This window comes from Oryzias melastigma, linkage group LG4, assembly GCF_002922805.2.
Source record: "Oryzias melastigma strain HK-1 linkage group LG4, ASM292280v2, whole genome shotgun sequence".
Classification (NCBI taxonomy): Eukaryota; Metazoa; Chordata; class Actinopteri; order Beloniformes; family Adrianichthyidae; genus Oryzias; species Oryzias melastigma.
In genome coordinates, this window is record NC_050515.1 from 23,566,450 (window position 1) to 23,587,266 (window position 20,817).

The window sequence follows — 20,817 nt, forward strand, 5'->3', positions numbered from 1 at the left end:
AAAATGTGCACAAACAATTTCACTCTACTTGCTCACCAAGCGATCTACGACTTTAATATTTTGTGTGGGCCACCTACGTGCATCGTACGTATTTGGCCGTTTTTCTCTGGCAGACAACCCGTATCCACTGTAAGGGCAGTTGTGACAAAGGCAGAAGAATGGACCAAAATAGCAGCTACAGTTAGTTCAAACCTGTGAAGACCTATAAAAAAAAAGCATTTGACCTCTGTTATTGACAAAATATTGAGGTAAACTTTTGTTTTGACCAAATACTTCAATTCTGCGCCATTATACAAATACGTTCCTAAAAGTTAAACAGTGAGATTTCCTGGATTCTTTTCTTAAAATTCTGTTTCTTGTGAATCAATGATAAACATTAGGGTATATTCAAACTGGAACCTTGCATTTGGTCTGTATTCAGACTGTCGTCAACAAGATATTTCTGTTTTGAACTAAAGCCTGTAAACAAAAGCATGTGACTAAAGATCTCTTCAGTCATTGGCCAGGAATTATGAGGGTGGGGCAAAGCAATAACTGAGAGAACAGTGGAAGTCGTACATTTTTAATAATTGTCAAGACAGTTCACTTATTCAGACATTATATTTGGCTGAAAATTTTTGAACGTCTGTATCAAGGTCAGGTACAACACTTTTGACCACTACTTTGATACAACAAAGCCATTCCGCAAGGTGGTTACTGAGTAGGCCACTAAGAAATAACGCTGATCAAAGTTTATGACATATAGACTGATGGGAAAACGGTATGAATAATAATGTGTATTATCTTTAAAGTTGTTTTAATGAGCCTGCATTCATCCAACCACATTTCAATGAGTTGCTGTTGCATGGTTACTCCACGTTTGTCACAGCTCTCTGTTTATATCACGTAATGCCCGGCTAGGGTGGCTGTTTTGGTTCAGTTGTGCCACTCTGAGCATGGCGCTGAGTCAGACTGAGGAAGCTCAGAGTGAATTGGAGCTCACTCCGATTGTAGATTAATCGAGAGCACCTCGAAAGATGGGTTCCTGGTCAAGGACCAGGGCCCGCTTGGTTTTATTCAGACTGAAAAATTGTTTAACTCTGTGTCACTTTAAGTGAACTAAATGTGTCCAGTCTGACTACACCCTTAGAAACCAAACTCCTCTTTTTAACCCTTGTGCTATCTTATGGGGTCCAGATGACCCAAACCTTACATTGACTTGTTATCCGTCCCATGATAAATGTGGATGAAGGGGGACAGGATTTCATGTCTGCCATGGACCAAAATCATTGGGGGAAAAAAAAAAAGTTCAGTGCACTGTCTTGTGGGGTCCAGATGACCCCACTACCAATGTCAACATACCGGTACCTAGAATAGCACAAGGGTTACACAGGAAACTTGCAGAATCAGAGACTGACATAAACTTTGTATATTGAGTAAATTCCTTAAGAATATATCTAAATTGGAAAATTGAAATTATATAATTGACTATATTCACTTAGGAGAAACTACACATAATATAATGTTAGCTTATTTACCTTTCAAACATTGACTGTAGGCACTATAAAAGCCTTTTTTTTTACTTTAAGTGCTTAACATGATGACTCACTAATCTGTATTTTAAAAGCACCAAACTGAACAACAAAAAGTTTGAACATCTTTAGCTTTAGCCTTAAGGGGGTCACCTTAGCAGTTTAGAAGAGGCTGCTCCTTTAAGAAGTTAAGTCTTTGGTGGATGGATCAAACATTTTTGTAAACAAAGCTGTTTCCTGCTGCATCTACTAGTCCTGCTAACGACAAAGATGATCCAGATCCAGTGTCCAAATGATCGAACTCCATGGGCTCCCTCCTCAGCATGTCGCCCCACAAACAGAAAAGCAGACTTTAATGCCACAGACGTCTCCAATCCCTTTTATGGGCCAGAGCTCAGTAAGCTACAATGGAGATCTAGCATCAAATTCAACAGCAACATGTCTTCCAGAAAGCTCCGACATCTACAGTTTGGCACAATGTCGGGTTAAATGACAGTAACATCCTGCAAAAAGGTGCTACAACAGCAACTTGTGTTATTTTGTGTTTAGTCTCGAGGATCATTCAAGAGTACTTGGAAAACAAACTGTAAAAACAGATTACAAGCTCCGTACAGCATTCAACTTCAAACCGTGAGACAAATACTCGTGTCGACAGCATTAACTACTTCAAAGCGATGTCGAGTCGTCCATTTTTAGCACATAGCACAACTTAGGAGGTGTTAAGTAACTGAGCGTCCATTCCAGCAATTAGACAGAGCCCAAAGGGAGGAAAAAAATAGCCGGAACATCCTTTACCTTGAAGCGTTTTGAGCTACGAGCAGCAACTGCGTCCCGCTTCCCATGTACGAAGAAGTCTGCTCGCACTACGACGAGAAATGCACCGACGGAAAAAAGAAAAGAAAAAAAAAACAACAACAAAAAAAGCCGAATTCACTTACAAAAGTAAGTCCAAGACAGTTCGGCTAATCTTTCACTTGAACGCTAGCCTGAGTCATGTTAGCCTGTTCTCATTGACTCCTAGGTCCACCCAGAATACGTGTATCTCCCTCCCGACGGAGCAGTGTTTACAACACAGGCAGCGCGGAGACGGCGCGGGGCTGCCCCCTGTTGTCCAGAACGAGAACTGCTTGAAATTTATTTATTTATTTATTTATTTATTTATTTATTTATTTATTTATTTATTTATTTATTTATTTATTTATTTATTTATTTATTTATTGGTTAAACTGCAAAACCGGAAGTGTTGTTTCCCACAATTCTTTTCGTGACGTCATTAAAGAGGCCGTTTTTAAAATATATTAAAGTTTCATCAAAAAACTCTTTAAAGCGAATGTAACGCCCATTGTCTTAGTCCAAATCAATCTCTGCGTTTCATCGGTTTGTGGTGTCTTTAATGAGTGTTTTGAATTTCATGGAACAAAGATAGAACACAGAGTAACAATGTTTTGTGTCAAATAAAAACATTAACAATATAGTATATTTTAAATAAAACATGTATATGTTTGGGAAGCAGGATTCATATTAAGGAGTGCCATTATTTCAACTAAAAAAGGCTTTGCCGTCTGGTGTCAACACTGAAGACATTACAGTGTTTACATTTTAACATTAATACATTCATTAAGATCACTGTATGATGGTAATAACATCTTACCTGAAGCTCATTGCTGTAGGACAAAGACAAACTTCTTCAGGAACAGAATAGAAGATCAGTCTTTATCTTCTTTTTCAAACCTTGTTTAGTTAGAACATGTTTTCCTTGTTGTAAACAGAAAAAAAAGATCTTCAGATAAATCCCAAGAGATTAAGCTTGATTCCCACGATACAGACGTACAAAAATAAAATATAAAATAAAAAAAATAAGTTAAAGATTTGTTTCAAAGCTGTTCCCACAGAAAGAGCTGGTGTTCACTCAGTGAAATGTCAACAGAAACTGGAAATGGAGCACTTGTGTGCAGACGAGCTTGGAAGGAAACATGACGCTTCACATTCCAAACAATCACACACAACCCACCTTTCAGGTTTTGCTCAAGAGTTATGACGCATATCTTTTGATGGTTAGCGAGACACTCCTCGGCTCACAGCAGGAGCCTGAAAGCAGCTGATGATGTGGACTGATCTTGGAAAAAGAATGATGCATGCAGCCGTGAAACGCCATCACAACAATCACACCTGCCTGTCGCTACAGCTGTAAACAGATCAACTAAAAATGTCTCACACGGACCAGTGTGTGCAAAAATAGAAGCTTAAAATGTGTAAAATAAAATAGAATCATAAAAGAAAAGGTATTTTCATCAACATAAAGAAATAGAGGAAGTAGATGCTAAAAAGTTACACGGAAACATTTTTAAACAAAGGTTTTTAGGCCCTTTATTAAGATAATTAACATCCATTCAATGCATATAAGGCATCTATGTATTCTATATTTAGATGTGCTACTGCAGCCGCTTTCAAGAAAAAGGTCAAGTGGAAATTCTGACTGCTTTAACTCTGGACTGATCAAGCTTTTACAAAGCAGGATATCTTTAATCTGAAGTTTGTGATAACGGTCTGTGGAAAGTTTCTTAGAGGTACCATACAAAAGCAGGACAAGTAGGAAAAACTGGGATTTTCCAGATGTCCTGGCTGAACTTATCATTTACTCTAAAAAGAATAACTCTTTTAAACCCTATGAAGCCACTGAAATGTATTACACCTCAAAAACAGGCATCTGTTATTATGGCAGATTTTATTTAAATAGGCAAAATATATAAATCTGAAGAACGGTAAGAAAAAAAATGCCTTACCAAGAATTCTTATTCTAAGAAAAAAGTTAAAATAACTTATTTTCTCAGATTATTTTGTTATGAAAACTTTCCTGATAAAATTTTTTTTTTTTTTGCGAGACAGAAAATAAGTCATGTTTTCTCGAAACAAGAATGGTTTTTGCTTCTTAAGATTGAATTTTTGCGGTTTAAGTATGTAAGTACCCCAGTTTATGTTAGCTCAACCTCAGTTTGGATGTAAGCAGAAAAAAAATAAATATAATTAAATTACTGAAGGGATTTAATCTGTGAAGTTAGCTGGGAACATCCAGGCAGTGATGCATACCATCTGTACATTTGTGTCCCAAGAAGATACTTTTAAACTGAATGTTATAATGATAATTCCACTTTAATCCAGAGAACAAGAGTGGACAGATTATACCTATCATTCTTACTTTTGCAATAGTTTATATTTCTAACTCATTCTTTCTGTAGATAGTTTGTGACAACCCATCACAAATATGTTGAATTACCTGACTGATTTTGGACCAGCAACAGGATGTCTTTTTTTAATTTGCTATTTATTGCTCCACGCCAAAGTTTTCAGATCCAAAGCATCAAATCTGATTTTTTACATTTTTCAGTTTAAACTTTGTCTGCATCATTAGCATTGTATTGTAATTAAATATTAGCAATTTTTTAAAGCTTTAATTAATTTAAACTCTCTTCTAGAGAGTTTGTCATCTTAGCCCCATTCACTCCAATGTAAAATTGTCCAACTACTGAACAAAAGTAAAAATGCTTTGGCTGCAAAAGACCAAACTGCTGGTGAATGTCTACATTATTTATTGCTTTATGCCATATTTAACATTGGAATTAGATTAAAGATATTCTCACGGGGTGTGTAGCAACAACTGGCAGACATGTTTGTTCTGCCCATTCCCTTTTTGTCAGATAAGTTGGGTTTTGACTAAAATCAAAATTGGCCAAGATGGCAACAAATGACAAGATGAAGAGCTTTCTTTTACCTCTTAGGATCCGAGCTAATATTTGAGCTAACCCTCTACACACATAGTCACATGGCTCCAGTTAAGCAGGATTAACTACTGTGGTAATATACCCAAAATGTGATGCCCATGCTTGTGAATGACTGGTCTCAAGAGGTTAAAGGAGCCTGGAACCAACAGGTGACCTCAGGACTGGTTTATTCCATTGATCTGCTATTTGACTGGCTTGACAGAGCTTGATTAAAATACTTTTCCATTTCCAACCCAGCTCACTTACTGATAACTAAGCCAACAAGCCCTCCTAAACCTGAAAATGGCTACAATAATCCCAATACCCAAAAGCACCTCCACCGTCCCAAGGCTGAAAAATCGCCAGAATGTGAGTGATCCTGAAACACGTAGACTTGTCACACAAGATCAAGTCTCACCTTCCCCAGTTGAGGACTAACATCAGTTTGCATACAATTCTAACAGGTGAACAGACAGCACCACCTCCGTAGCCCTGCACACTCTCATTTACTCGGAAAAGCTCAACAAAAACAGGAAGCTGTCTGTTGATTTTTAGTTTGGCATTTAAATCTATCAGCTTCTGCAGACTGATAAACAATTTACCTCTGCAGCTGGGAACGCACCTCTGCTTGTTGATGAAGCTATTTTGAAAAACAGACCTCAGCATTTTAGGATGGGAAACTCCACATCCTCGACAAGCATCCAGAACAGCGGAGTTCCCCATGGCTATGTTCTCAGTCAAGTTTACTCTGTACACAACTGTTGCTCAACATTCCATCAACTCGTGGATTCTTCCTCAAAACTGCAAAGAGAACGCAGCATGTACACTAATCAATTGTAAACTAATATTAGAGCTGACCAACCATCTTGTCCCCATTCAGACATTTTAGTGACTTCTGAAATTTCAAATCAGCCAAACAAAAATAAATAAATTAATGACGTTTCACTATAAAATACAAGAACCTGTGCCATGAGTTTTCTGTGAAAAACATGCCACTTTTATTGCTCTGTTTGAGAAGAAACATCACAGGAAACTGAGTTAAATTAAGCTTTATAATTTTAGCCTTCAGGGTGGAAAGTTTTGACACCCACACAAAAAGGTCAACATCCAACTAAACTAAAATTTGACTCTTAAAGTCAGTTTGCTGTAAAAAGTCTAGTCCATCAAACTAACCTCTTCAAAAATGTTTGCTCAAAAAATGTGATTATAAAAATCAGAGCAAGATTCAGTTAGCTCAAAAGGAATGGTGAAAACAAGTTAAGATCATTAACATAAATTGACTAAGATATGCTGCTTTTTATATCACCTGTACCTGTGCTTCCTCATTTACCCATCATTCCCTAAACGTGTATTGTGTACTCCTGTATTTACAGTTTGTGTCACAGGAGCACATGCATCAACTTTCGCTACATGAGTAGTGGATTGGGTTTGCATGTGGTGTTGGCATTAGGGAGCAACTCAACTATTACAAAAATTACAATGAAAATCTTTTGGATCGGTGAAAATAAAATTAAACTTTCAGTATTTTTCCCTATAGTTTTTTCTGTTTACATTTTTTAAATAGAAAGTGGAGCTATGTGATGCAACATTACATTAAGACCTAATTTTTTTAAATATTTGTTGTAAAACACTGACAGCTGTTATGTTAAAGTGACATCTTACTAAAACAAACAAAAAACCTATTTTAAGTCTTTAATTTCAAATATCTACCATGTGCCATTTGACTAACATTTAGGTTAGTTGGCATATCCACTCCAATCCGGTAGGGGGCAGTGTACACATGTGTTACCACAAGGCCGCATCCTGTCACAGTACATTTACCGAGCATGCGCACGTGAAACTTCCTTTTCCCAGTGCAGCGGAGTCAAACTTCAGTCTTTGGCTCCGGCCTCCTTCATAAGGAGACTGAAAAGACTGCAAAATGGTTCGTAAAACGTCCTAATTTACATCTGCGCTAATCCCCAACACCCCATCCTTGTGATGTGTGGAGTCAGATGAATTAAAACATGTCATATGTGAGCAGATGAAAGAGGATTCATTCTTGCTAATGCATCTCAGGGGTTCGCCTCAACGTGGCCTACCCACCGCTTTTCCTGAGTCTTTGCTGATTGTCAGATATTAAATTTGGCTTATTGGGTATTATTTTTTTACGAGTGCTCAGTCGAGTCATTCGTGACGTTAAACCTCCAGTAAATGGTGTTGGTTTAGTTTCTCTATAGCTTTGATTAGCATGCATGCTAACTCCTCAGTCATTTGTGTCAACCTAGCTTTCCTCTCCACATCATACAGTGACAGTTATGGTTCTGTGTAAACTGAATGTTCTAGATCTTGCTTCTTTTTAATGTTTTCATCTCTTTTTAGGGTTTTGTTAAAGTTGTCAAGAACAAGGCCTACTTTAAGAGGTACCAGGTCAAGTTTAGGAGAAGGAGAGGTAAGAAAACTCAATTTTAACAACACAGCAATCTCAATTTCCACAGTTCATTCATATGTTGATGTTTTTGCTGCTTTACTCAAGAGGGCAAGACGGACTTCTTTGCTCGGAAGCGCCTTGTTGTCCAAGACAAAAACAAATACAACACACCCAAGTATCGGATGATTGTCCGTTTCTCCAACAGGGACATCGTCTGCCAGGTAAGAGCCGTGCATCCACTCTAGTAGAAGCTAAAATGGTTCACCTAGTGTTCTTGAACTTTACTGTCATTCTGCAGGGATTTAAAAGACCTGAACATTTGCAGACAATGATTTTTTGGGCATTGCAATGAAGTTAAATTGTTTGTTTTTTTCCTGCAGATTGCTTATGCAAAGATTGAGGGTGACATGATTGTGTGCGCTGCATACTCTCATGAGCTACCGAAGTATGGGGTCACCGTAGGTTTGACGAACTACGCAGCAGCCTACTGCACTGGTCTGCTGCTGGCCCGTAGAGTGAGTATACAACACCAATCTCTGTGCATCTCTCTTTGTAAAGACTTCTTGACCCAACGGCTGTGATGAAACTTTTTGTCTGAATTTTTGTTTTTAGCTTCTGAATAAATTTGGCCTGGATAAGGTGTACGAGGGCCAGGTTGAGGTGACCGGAGATGAGTTCAATGTGGAGAGCATTGATGGGCAGCCTGGTGCTTTCACCTGCTACCTGGACGCTGGGCTTGCTAGAACCACCACGGGCAACAAGGTGTTCGGGGCCCTGAAGGGAGCTGTGGATGGAGGCCTGTCCATCCCACACAGGTAGCAAGCCAAACGTTTTCATCACATGCACACTTTGAAACCTGTATGCTATGTTTAAATCTGTGTGCATCAATTATAAACTCTTTTATTTATTTATTTTAAATCCATGGTATGTTTTAAATACTTTAAAAGCTCCAAAGAATTGATCATATTGACCTGATTCCAAGCATGTTTGATAAAGCAGTTAGTGGTCAAAAAGTGCACTTTTTTTTAGTCGAGATGTAGTTTGTTGCTTTAAAAAATTGTAGTTCTTTTTAGATGATTTTCCCACAATATTTTATTGAACTACTAAATTGGAATCTGAATTGTTTTGAAATGAGATGGATCTAATATTTTTCTGTGATTTTCAGCCTTAATTGTGAAACGAATATTCAGAATTTGTCTCACTGTCAGTGATTGTAAATGCAGAGATCCAACTGTATCCAGTGCTGCTCCGGTGCAGTCACTGGAGTCTTTACGTAACTTGAAATGTGTGAGAGGCACTCACATGGCATCTGGTCTGGACTCAGGAATCAGTTTCATTGGCTTCAAATTTTGTCCAGACGCTAGAGAGAGCTGGAGCGCAACTTTGTGAAGTTGGGACAAATGAAACGACCTAAACCTTTAATCATGCAGCCAGTGTAAAGTGCATCCAGTACATTTTTCAAAATAAAACCTATTTTATGCTGTACTCGCTATATTTTCACTTTGTTGTAAACATTCCGTCATTTCTTCTGACTCGGGGTCACAAAGTGGGTAGTAGAGCGTCATATTTATCATTTAACACCATGGACAACCAGAGGCTGACCACAGAGGTCAAGAGTCTCGCAAGGTTGGCAGCAGAACCTGTAGCTACAGCAGCACCGCAGCCATCTGTAGCCAGTGTGAGTCATCTGCCGTAACTAGACGTTCCGGCAGGTGCACTGGAGCCAGGCTGGATGCAGTGTGAACCCGATGTTAGGGTGTGAAAACTGTTGTTTCATCGCTCGGTTATGGAGCTAGGCATATGCCCTACTTTCGTGTTGTGCAGTTATTTGTTTTTATAGCAGAATCAATCATTCCTTCAGCTACTAGTTTCTTTAGATTCTTCTGTCAATGATGTTGGTCATATATGGAGGTCAATGGGACATTGAAACAACACAACTGATCTTTATCTTTTTTAAAGCTTTTATTTTTTTTTCACTATTTTACTCACATTACATTTGTGTTGTCTTAAACCTTTTTGTGTGGTCACTTTTTTTAAAAAGAAAATTCAGTTTTAACTTAGTTATATTTGTGGCTTCATTTGTGTTTTTGAAAGTCAAATAAAATGCAAGACTTGAGGAACAAAATTCATTTGATTATATTTTTGACCGAAAACAACCATGTTTTCTTCATAGCGTTCTGCTCACTTTGTGTTTTAAAAAATGGACAGAATACAACTAAAACCTACATCTTTGTTTTGAAGGCGTAACAATGTTAAGTCCTTTTGATTCAAATGCTTTTCTCACGTGAATGAAATGATCTGAGTTTCAAAGCTGTGCCTCCTCTTCCTCAGCACTAAGCGCTTCCCTGGATATGATACGGAGAGCAAAGAGTTCAACGCTGAGGTCCATCGCAAGCACATCATGGGCGTCAATGTGGCCGAGTACATGAAATACCTGATGGAGGACGACGAAGATGCCTACAAGAAGCAGTTCTCTCGCTTCATCAAGAACGGAGTCACCCATGATATGGCGAGTCTTCTTCATTATCTTCTTTAGTTTTGCTTTCTTTTTCTTGAAGTTGCTTAAGAAACCCACAGAAAAGTCAAATACCTAATTAAAAATATGATATAAATTTAGTTCACTAAGAGTAACTTGGGGGTAAAAAAAGATGCTGTGCATAAAACAAACAAAATGCCTTTAAATGTCCTGTGTTTTAGGTGATGGAAAAACATTTGCTACTTAATTAACAAGACATGTAGAGTTTTAAAAATATTTTTTATATTTATACTTTGTTTTTGAAACTGAAAACCTAAAGCATTTTTTTAATCAATGAAAATCCTGTAATAAATTTGGTATTCTCGAGTACAAAAGATCATTTTATAGCTGGTTGAAAGATCACATCTCATTTTTATTTTACACGTTTAAACTGAGGTGGGAGGTTAAACATCTAGAGATGGAGCGTCTCATTTTCAGGGGGGTCCTCTTTGTGTTTGCAGTGGCAGATATTCTGTGCCACATCCAGTCCTTTCTAACAACTGCTGGAGCCACAAACTCCCATTCAATATCAGTCATTAAATATTTTTCAGCCGCACTGCATTTTCTGGAGTCCATTTCCTGGAGGTTAGAAGTGGTAGAGCAGATGTTTTCTGCAGCTGAAACCAGAGAGCTATGAACTCTTTGACTTGTTTTTCTGAAAAGAATAACTGTACAGTGTTCAGAATATTTGAAGGTCTGGTTTCTACAGAGCTCCATATTTTGATGGATCGAAGATCAATTTTGATCCATTCTATTGTTGGTATGAAATTGTGTGAATTGTAAGATTTTAAAATTCTGTCCTTTTCACAAACCACCTGTTCTTCAAAGTTGTGGTTTGAGTCATCATTTACTTTATCACAAAGCACTAGAGAAAATACACATTTAAGTCAAATTTAAGTATATTTTAGTCCTCTTACTCGTAGCACATGCAATACTGTGGTTAACTCAAATTGAGTATTTTTTAGCTGCTGAGTAAAATTCTTTTTTTACTTGTCATTTTGTTGTTTTTAGATGGAAGACATGTACAAAAAGGCTCATGCCAGCATCCGCGAGAACCCTGTGCATGAAAAGAAGCCCCCCAAAGAGTTCGTCAAGAAGAGGTGGGAAACGGCTTTGGTCTCTTTTTGTTGTTGTTTTGTGGATCTGTAGATATACTGAAACACCAACAGATGAAATGGCTCTTATTTTATTCCAAGATAAAATATTTGTGGTTTTATCCAGTTCTATCCCAGAAGTTATTAAAATGTAGCCATTCTTTACCTCGTTAGTTCCATGTGCTAAAGAGAGTGCCCGACACCGCTACATGTTAGCTGCATTAGCATATTAACTTTAACACCCAACCTTGTTTGTAATACTGGAAAAAATAATTTAAAAAAACGGACATTTTAACAGAGTACCATGTAACTCTCAAAATTGCTTCACCACCAGTAAACACAACCAGATATATTCCATATCCGATTCTAAAATACCCTTTGTTTTTGTTTTTTTTCTTTTAAATTAAGACTTAATTGTGGAAAATGTTGTATAAGTTGGGCTGGATGCTACGGCAAATGTTGCTTTGAAAAGTGTCAGAATCACTGCTTTTTAATGATCAGTCGTATTCCTTTTTTGTGCACCAACAAAATATTCATCTAGTTTTTCTTTGTTTGGTACAACTTTTATTGACAAAAATCAGTCATTGTTGCAGTTACAATCTGTTCCCAATAGGGGGCACTAAGCATCTTGTCTCTGATGCCTTTATGTCCTGGCAGGTTAACACTAACAGAGCAGACTTGTCTTGTCAAACAAATACCAGCATTTCATTTGTGCTTGTGGTTCGTCAGGTGGAATCGTGCCAAGCTCTCCCTGGCCCAGAGAAAAGACCGCGTCGCCCAGAAGAAGGCCAGCTTCCTCCGCGCTCAGGAACAGGAGGATGCAGACTGAGGAGTTTGCTTTCAGGACACACGCTGAAAGTTGTTCTAATAAATATCAGAGAAGAGTCTGTGCTCTGGTGTTCTTTCTTTATCAAGCAAATGAGATCAGATTAGCTGTTGTGCTGACAAAACAGTTCTGGTTTGTGGGGCTGATTTAATTTTTCCTTTGTAAAATTGACTACCATGATTTTTTTTTTTTTTTCCTCGATTAAGTTGCAGAAGAAATTCAAAATACATATAAATTATAGATGGAAGGTTGAACGTGTGTTGATCTTGAAGAGTCATTCTGGAACTCAAGAATCTTTCGTGTGAGAGATCTTCTTCCACAGCAGCGTCTTCAGATTGTTCAGAACCAGCGAGTGCTCCATTTCCATCTGATCCGCAGACCCCTTCAGTGCTATGCAAACGTACAGCTGCTTCTCCAGCTCCTCACTCACATCGGACGGCGCCCCCCTCAGGATGTAATCCTTAAGGGTCTCGCAGGCCTTGGCCAAGTTGGGCCTGGTGACTTCAGTTGTGCAGCGATGCTTGGTGAGATCGCAGGTGGTGAGGCAGTCGGCGCCGTACAAACAGTCCTCGTCCACGTTGCAATGCTGCTGCCGAATTCTCTCCTGGAACGTCGCCTCGGGAACGATGTAGCGCGCGTCCACCACCTTGAAGTCGTGCCGGTCGTTGTAGCCGAAAGAAGCCGTGCTCACATCGCACATGAGGAAGCTCCCGAATGTGCCGTGGAAAATGTCTTCGACCAATTCCAGCAGCCCGATGGAGATCTTGGCCTTCTGGGGCCATGGCGGGGTGAACCACTGATCCATGCTGCGGCGCAGGCTATTTGGGATGCACATCTCCATGATCCAAGGCAGGCTTATCCCATACAAGGGGGAGTGTGGGACCTTCTCCATCACATACAGGTCTCCACAGAAACCCAGCAGTTTGGGTGTGTGTCCCTGGAGGACAAATGCTAGCAGGAACTCGTTGAGCTGCAGCAGAGCCCACGTGGACCGAGCCTCCGGCAGTGAGATGTAGCCGTCTTTATTAGCATCAGCAATAGATAACACTTGGGTCGTCATGTCCACAAGGTTGGCCTGATCGCCAACTTTAGCCTGTGAAAACCCCAAAAAACATGTCAAATGAGGCTTCTAGTTCAGTTTAAGTAGAAAATGTTTTTCCGACCTTAAAGTGGTCATTTATCATCTCCCTGAAGGTTTCCACCGAAGTTCCTTTGGTGGGCTTGTTGAAGGCAGTCGCCTCCTTCCTCGGCTCCATCTCGACTTCCAAACCATCTCGAGGAGGCTCCTCCATCTGGCACTTTATTATACCCTCCAAGTCGGCCCATTTCCCTGAGTAAACCTAAAACGAAGGAGCAGCAAATTAACCTGGTAAGAGTAGAATTGGATCAAGCATGTACATAGTCCGGCCGTGGGATTGGACTGGGCGTTCACATTTCCACCAGCATCCAAGATAAATCAATAAAATGTGGCCTCCAGCATTTTCTATGTATGATTTCTTGATTGCTAAATTACGTTTTAAGCAGTTGTGAACCTGTGGCTACATGACCCTTTGGGGACACTTTCCTGTTTTATTTCTAAAATGACAACTGTTAAAAAGTTGATCATTTAAAAATATAAAACGGTGTTCACCCAATATACCAAGAGTTAAATATCAAGAGGAACTACCAGACAAAACATGCTAACTACAACAAGCTAACTGGGAATAAATGGTGCCAAAAATTGACAGTAATTTTGTTTAAAATGTATTTATTTTAAATACAGTTGAATAAAATATTCATTAAATATCTCATTTGAAATTAATATAATTAAAGGCCAAACGGTTGAAGCCCCTGAATTAGACCTTCGACACGACCGACCTGATTGTTGACTTTGGCGGTGAGGCACTTTGCCAGATAAAGGGTGTCTTTCTCACAGAGGCTGCTGCAGGCCGAGCCTCCGATGACGCCTTTCCTGTATTTGTCACACTGAAAACGACAACAAAAAAAAAGTAAAGGAGATGTATACACCACGTAAACTGAGTGTCCACGTGGAAATACTAACAATGGAGTTTCTGCAGTCCTTCCCTCGACAGAGTTCTGTGTAGGATGAGTACTCCACGTACATGATCCAGCTTCCCACAAACAACGCCAGCCAAGAGAAGAACAAGTATTTCATGTGCAGGAAGGAGAACTTGGCCTGTTGGCAGAACAGTTTAGAGATTCAAACGTTTGAAGAAAAAAACAAACGTGAATGAGTCAGCACATACTCCAGAGCAGGAACAGTTGAAAGCCTTCACTTGAGCAGTACATCCATTCATGATTTCAGTTACTTTCACTACTACAGTAAGATGTCTTTTATGGATTTTTCTATATTGTTAAAAGTGTGGGATTTGTTTACTTCTGTATACATTTCCAATGCTTCTTATTACTTTCTTTATATCACCATGAAGGGTCTATTTTCTCTGAAAAGCGTTGCACATAAAGCTGTTATGCCTTTACATAAGATAAAAAATGCGAATTTTGGAATTGAAGTTGTATTGTGTGAGTTATTGTTTAGTAGTTAGTTTAACCTTCACCATCTAAAGACTTAAGCTCAAGATTTCTCATGTAAGGACTAAGGAAAAAGGATTGAGAGATTTAACTGAGCTCACAGCTTGATGTTTTCAGAGAGGAAGCTGCACAGGATGCGAGCCATGAGGGAGACAGATGCAAAGGCAACAGTACTGATGATGAGATCAGGCACTCAGCTCTAATACAGAATCTTGTTCTCGCCTCTTGGGTTTTCTGCAGGATAGTGGTAGTTCAGGGCAGAAGTTATCAGTAAAAGATGCTGTGAGTCTGGAGGAAGAGGTTGTGATGATGAGCTCTCTTTGAATGCTGCAAGGGCTCCACCTAGTGGTGTATGGATAAAACGCTTAATTAGTTACATTTACAACTTTAAATCTTGTAAATTTATGATTTTTTCTTGTAAATTTAGGACTTTAAAGCTGCAGTTTTTTTTTTTTTTGCTTGTAAAGTGGTCCTAAAACTCCATCACACTATAAGACAATTCTTAAAAAATTCTATTGGTTTTAAAGTTGTAATTTAAAAAAAAGCATACTTTTTAAAATAGGGATTTAGTCACAATACGTTCTCTGTATCTGTATTCATAAAGACTCACTCCAAAGAAATTTGTTTTTTTTTGTGTTTTATCATGTTCTTGTGACATTTCTCTCATGATAAGTGACATGTATAAAGAAAATTAAGCTGAAAATTCACTTTCTGATAATTCTTTTTTACCCAAAAAACTATAAAAATAATGCATGGCATTTTACAGAGAGATTTATTCAGGTATTGACAAGGAAAAAACAAACTTATGATTAGTTTGCATCGCATGTACATAAAAAGATAAAGACGGTAGAAAGAAAAACAGAATAAGAAAATTGAGTTTTCCAGAAAACAATTATTTACATCTTGAATGTTTTTATACCTTTTACCCAACATAATCTTGTTCATATCTGTGGTTTTCAAACTATACTGCAGTTGTTCAATCAATTTTTAATGCTGATTTATTTTTTTCTTACCACAGCCGATACTGCTGTTACTCCCACTGCCCGATTGATTTTTCGATTCTTATCTAATATCCTGAACATCCCTAATAGATGAGGAGCAGATGAAAAAAAATCAGTAAGAAAAAGTTTGTAGTTGTGTAAAAACTCCATTCTGATGCATCCACCTGCAGATGACTGGATTCAAGCATGCGTGTCTTTGTTTTCTCTGTCTAAGCTAGGATCCGGCTAAAAACTGTACGGCAGGATAGCTTCAATATTGGTCGCCAAAATGACAGTATTTTTTTTTATTTAGGCTAATAACCGTGTAATCATAATTAAAAGACAACTAGGAATGATTTTACAGTAGATCTAAAGATAAGGGAGTACGACTTAGCAGACCAGTATGGCACTAGTTGGTTTTAAATACAGTTCCTTAAACTTTTAGTGCATTAATATAATTTCTGCGGCTTTCTTAGTCAACCATCCTATTTCCAAACCTGACCACAACAGCTTGCAGCTGTAAGTTTACCAGCCCTGGCCACATAATTTGCCACTACTTGTGTCCGATCAATTTTTCCATAAGTGATATGCACTAACGGCCAAAGACGTTCAGGAAAAATCTCTCTGTTGGCAAAAACAATTTGGCTTTTCCTAATCAATACTGTGGCTTTCATTTCATACTTTCTGTTTATGGGATTGTCCATCAATGCTTTGATGGTAAGAGACGTTTCACAATTATGGCTAATGAGGCTTTATTGATTGTGGCTTCTATGATAATTTAGAAGCTGAATGGGAACAGTGGCCATCTGCCGAGACGTGTCCTTATTTTACAGTCTGACGCCCCCGAAGCACTGAAGCTAATTTAATAAAAGTAGGGGCTTTTTTTCGTGTCTGAGAAGACGCTCGGGGAAATGACACGCAGAAAGTCATGTACGACACTGTACGATTACAAAGCAGGATCTGATGTGGAAGTGTTGTGACAGCGAGAAAATCAAAGCTCATCAAGACCAACACAATCATGTTCTGACACTTTTTTTGCAGCCTGCACAGTGGCCATCTATTATGTATGATTAGAAAGCTCCCCCTCCAGAGGCTGGTGTTTAATGGGCTGCTGTACACAGCTAAACTCCTATGAAAAAAAAAGACAAAGGGTGGAGACAGCTTTTTCAACATCACTGATGAAATAAAACCAAAAACACGGCCATAAATAATGCAAAAAAGAGTCTTGGACAACCGAATGAAAAAACAAATGGAAGCAATGTTTGTACTGAATCTGTGCTGTTCCATGAGCACAGGAACACTCTGGAACAATGCTGTTTGTACAAACACATAAATAATAACCATCACACTAAGGTCTCATGAGGAACGCGTTCGTTCCTGTCAAATCCAATTTGAATATATATTTTGATTGAATATCAATTAAAATTTCATCCTAAAATTTGCTTGTTTTTTACAAAAAAATTTTTAATGGTTCAAAATGAACAAAGTTGTAACTTTATTAAATATAAATTTGAGTCTTTGACATGTTCTTGTATCATTTTTCTCATGATGAAAAACGTATATAAAACATTTTAAGATTAATTTTGTGTTTTTGAGTATTTCTTTATTCAAATTGAGATTTTAAAAATTGCCATTTGAAAAAGTTCTCATTTGTGAGACAGCAACTAAAATGGGCAAAAGCTTCCTAATCCGCTCCATTCTGATGCATCCAAATGTAGACAATAGATCCATGAATGTCTTCATTTGCCTCTTCTTAGCTGGCATCTGCCTCAAAACTGTATGGATGGATAGCTCCGATATTACCATTTTTGCTGCACCTGTATTGTTGGCCTTGGGTTATAAGGGGCTGAAAGCCAGCAGGAGAAAGTGTAAACAAAGGGATGATGGGAAATGAGTGGCGGCTTACTTTTCCGACACAACTCAGGCAAATTTTGATAACTCCCACAGCAAAGAAAATGACAATTCTGCCTTAAAACAGCATAATCACAATTAAAAGACCACTGGAAACGCGTTAAAAATACACCAAAAGATGATTTTAACAAAATTATGCAATCAAAGGAAAGTAATTTAATTACTTTGATATAATTTCAATTAATTGATTTTAAGTTATCAACAATAGTTCAATGATTCTTTAAATACGAAGGTGCTCCAAGGCTTAGCAAACGTTCATTTTAGTGTTTATGTTCCACATTAGTTTGTTGTTGATAACTGTTCCGTGACACTTAAATTATGATTTGAAGATTATAAATGGTAAGCAGTCAATCACACTCCTGCCATCTGCCTCTATATAAATAGGTCCAACAGCAATAACATTTGCATATCTTACAGATAAACAAATGACTGAGAGAGACTAAGAAAAATGTTATTAAAGGTTAAAACTGTAAATGCTTGAGGAGGTCATCCTGCAGGACAAAAAATTCACTTCATCAGAGAATGCTCAGAAAAGGTTTCTTTTAACCTAAATAAAAGACAGGTTTCTGTAGGATAAATGTGTTCCCTGGTGTGTATAGATCAGGGGTCTGCAACCTTCAACACTTCAAGAGCCATTCGGGTCGATTTCTCACTGACTACAACACACAAAGTTCCACTTCCTTTAGAAAAATAAGACACTGATTGGTGTCAATGTTATAGTTACTATATGATGAATATTTCTTTTGTTATATATAAAACTTAAACATAATGGGAAAAAGCCATAAATAATAATTAAATAGTTTATATTTTTGAAGATTCACATGATGTCCTTTCAAAATAAAAGACATCCTGTGTCATATGGGACCATCTCAATGCAGCAAATGTAGTAGTTGGTAGTGTAATGTCAGCAGAGGTAAATGTACAACTGTTTGTGGTAAATATAACACATTTTTCTGACCATAAGTAGATAATCTGCCTTCAGTACTGACCTCCAGCTGATTTTCTGTGACACGTGGCGTTCAAAATGTCTAAATGTTTTTGTGCAACTTAAGGGATTTCTGGAGAATTATGAAGACACACTGTGCTTCAACTGTTTGTGAATGAGTGGAATAAAGTTTGACCAATCTATTTAATTTTGCTTGATGCACCATGTTGTCCAAAATTTAGCTGTTTTAAAATGAAAACATTTTATATTTCTTCAGCCACAGAGCCTCAATGGAGGGGTAAAAGAACCACATGTGGCTCTGAAACCTCAGGTTGCTGGTTTACACCTATTAAACAGAGCAGCATTATTATGATTTATTCTCCTCTGATGCTCATGAACACAAGAAGCACCTGACAGAAAAGTGTGTGCTTCATCCCTCCTTTCTGACAGAATAAAAACATGCAAACACTCTGCTGATCTGACTCATCGGAGCTCAGATGAACAAAGGTTGAAGCGCAGTCCTCACATGTGTAGCAGAAGCACATCAGCAGTCATGGCTTCTCTCACAGAGAATGAACACATGTACTAAGTGAATTCATGTGGTGATTCACAAACTGTAAAGCTACACTGAGCTGTCAGTTAGGGGGGCTGTTCGGTGGTGTTGGGGTTAGCGCTCTCGCCTCAAAGTGAGAAGCCTGGTTCAATTCCCAGCGTGGTCCTTGATGTGTGAGAGTTTGCATGTTCTCCTCGTGCATGCGTGGGTTTTTTCCACAGGCGCTCCAGCTTCCTCCTACAGTCAGAAATCATGCTTCGCAGACTGATAGGTGAGCCTTAATTATCCCTGAGAATGTGAATCTGTAAATGTGAGTGTGTGGTTGTATCCAGCATGTTCTTCAGCTTCAGGAGCTGGATAGGCTCCAGCAGCTCTGTGATCAGAACAGGATGATAGATCTATGATCTTTAAAAAATGTTGTAGTTTTTGTATGCTTTTTCTGATAATAATTAATTATCATCAAATCGAATAAAGGAAAAAAAAGGTAGAACACCATACACAGTTTTAAAAGAGCAATTTATAACAATTATTGATTTTAACCAAAACCCAAACACTTTCATTCTTTCAAATGCACAACAGGTTTGTTAAATTGATGCTCTGATTAGGTTTTCAGGATTACTAAATATTTACAACTGAATGTCAAAAGTGTTATTTTTTTTGATAAATAACAATTTTAACTGTTCACACTTTTAAAATAAAGTGCACACTGTGTCAGATAAGATCATCCTGCTCATGCAGATTCACCCTCAATTAAAAATGCACAAAATTCAAATATGACATTGTGGGGCAGTAGAATATGTTTTTATCTGAACTAATTTAATAGTTATTCAAATTGTTTGCATTTTCTCTAAAGCCAAGGAGAGTACTGATGGAGCTCTTTATGAAAAAAAATATTTAAGAATTTAAAAACAAAAAACTGTTAAGTTATCTGAGAGAAGAAAGTGTTAAGAATAAAAACTTTCTGACTTAGTTTGAGGGGAATTTTACACCTATTTTCTTCTAAATGTCTCTCTTAGAGGTGGAAATGTATTTGATTTTCTTTAGACAAATGTAGGTCAAAGAACTCCAAATCAGAGTTATGTAACAGTAAAAACCTCGTCAAGGTTCTGCAGCCTCAGAAACTGCACCTTTTGAGGTATGATGCTCCAGATTCACTGACATGGTTGCTACAGCAACCGGGATCTGGATGATGGTTGATTCCTCCAGCCGTCGACTGTCACTGGACTTTATGAGTCATCCGGACGGTTTTTTCCTCTACATTAGGAAGTAGTTGCCGCTGCAACATGAATGCGACCCGTTTTGCTCGGGTGGCGGGGTCGATTCCCCGCGTTTCCAAGAGCGAGAAGGCTTAAGCTTACCTGGACGTGCAGAGTCTTTCTGAAGAAACCCAGCGGGGACAGTCCTCTCGCCATGGCAACTGCAGAACATCTCACAGCAGCTACTGGTGATTTAAAAAAAAGGAAAGAAATCACGTCGGAGAGCGGGACGAGGACAAGGTCCAAATATGTGGCACCGATAACCCAGCGATGCGCGTCATGGATGCGCGCTCCCGCCGAATCACATCACAGAGATGCTGCTCCTCACCTGTTAGGATCCTGTTGACTCACAACCTCCTTTTAAAGCAACTAATTGCACTAAAATGAGTCATTTCTGTATTTATTAAACTCAAACTGTCAACTTCTCACACATGATTTCAAACTGTGCATTTACTTTAGCAGTGCTGTGCAAGTTACTTCCAAACTGCAATGCATAGATGAATGTTGTTTTAAAATAGTTCAGAATCTTACCGTCTTTTATTTTTATTC

The 20,817-nt window shown here is 38.3% G+C and overlaps 3 protein-coding genes across 12 annotated transcripts in view; 1 reads left to right on the top strand and 2 right to left on the bottom strand.

Moving 5' to 3' along the window:
• The window catches only part of evi5b (ecotropic viral integration site 5b), a 38,427-nt gene extending 34,764 nt beyond the window's left edge, over window positions 1–3,663 (bottom strand). For 3 of the 5 annotated variants that reach the window (XM_024279121.2, XM_024279118.2, XM_024279122.2), the window contains exon 1: window positions 2,307–2,646. The gene's annotated coding sequence lies outside the window, so the exon portion shown is untranslated. Of the gene's footprint in view, window positions 1–2,306; window positions 2,647–3,162 lie in introns of those variants that run through there. The other 2 variants (XM_036211621.1, XM_024279119.2) reach the window with 2 other exon arrangements.
• Window positions 3,664–7,040: 3,377 nt separating this feature from the next.
• Window positions 7,041–12,175, top strand: LOC112150679 (60S ribosomal protein L5). 2 transcript variants are annotated; one of them, XM_024279143.2, is made up of 8 exons: window positions 7,041–7,193; window positions 7,631–7,700; window positions 7,785–7,900; window positions 8,060–8,194; window positions 8,292–8,494; window positions 10,011–10,188; window positions 11,206–11,294; window positions 12,018–12,175. In XM_024279143.2, the coding sequence occupies exons 1-8, from the start codon at window positions 7,191–7,193 to the stop codon at window positions 12,115–12,117; spliced, it is 894 nt and encodes a 297-aa protein (XP_024134911.1). In that variant the 5' UTR covers window positions 7,041–7,190; the 3' UTR covers window positions 12,118–12,175. The 2 variants fall into 2 exon arrangements, with proteins under 2 accessions (XP_024134911.1, XP_036067519.1); XM_036211626.1 differs by lacking the exon at window positions 7,041–7,193 and adding an exon at window positions 7,261–7,284.
• dipk1a (divergent protein kinase domain 1A) lies at window positions 11,676–20,666 on the bottom strand. 5 transcript variants are annotated; one of them, XM_024279131.2, is made up of 6 exons: window positions 20,597–20,666; window positions 20,371–20,453; window positions 14,156–14,290; window positions 13,972–14,079; window positions 13,278–13,454; window positions 11,676–13,207 (listed from the first exon to the last, which is right to left on the bottom strand). In XM_024279131.2, the coding sequence occupies exons 2-6, from the start codon at window positions 20,422–20,424 to the stop codon at window positions 12,401–12,403; spliced, it is 1,281 nt and encodes a 426-aa protein (XP_024134899.1). In that variant the 5' UTR covers window positions 20,425–20,453; window positions 20,597–20,666; the 3' UTR covers window positions 11,676–12,400. The 5 variants fall into 5 exon arrangements, with proteins under 5 accessions (XP_024134899.1, XP_024134900.1, XP_024134901.1 ...); XM_024279132.2 differs by adding an exon at window positions 14,866–14,985 and having other exon boundaries at window positions 20,371–20,644; XM_024279133.2 differs by lacking the exons at window positions 20,371–20,453; window positions 20,597–20,666 and adding an exon at window positions 14,818–15,471.
• Window positions 20,667–20,817: the final 151 nt, after the last annotated feature.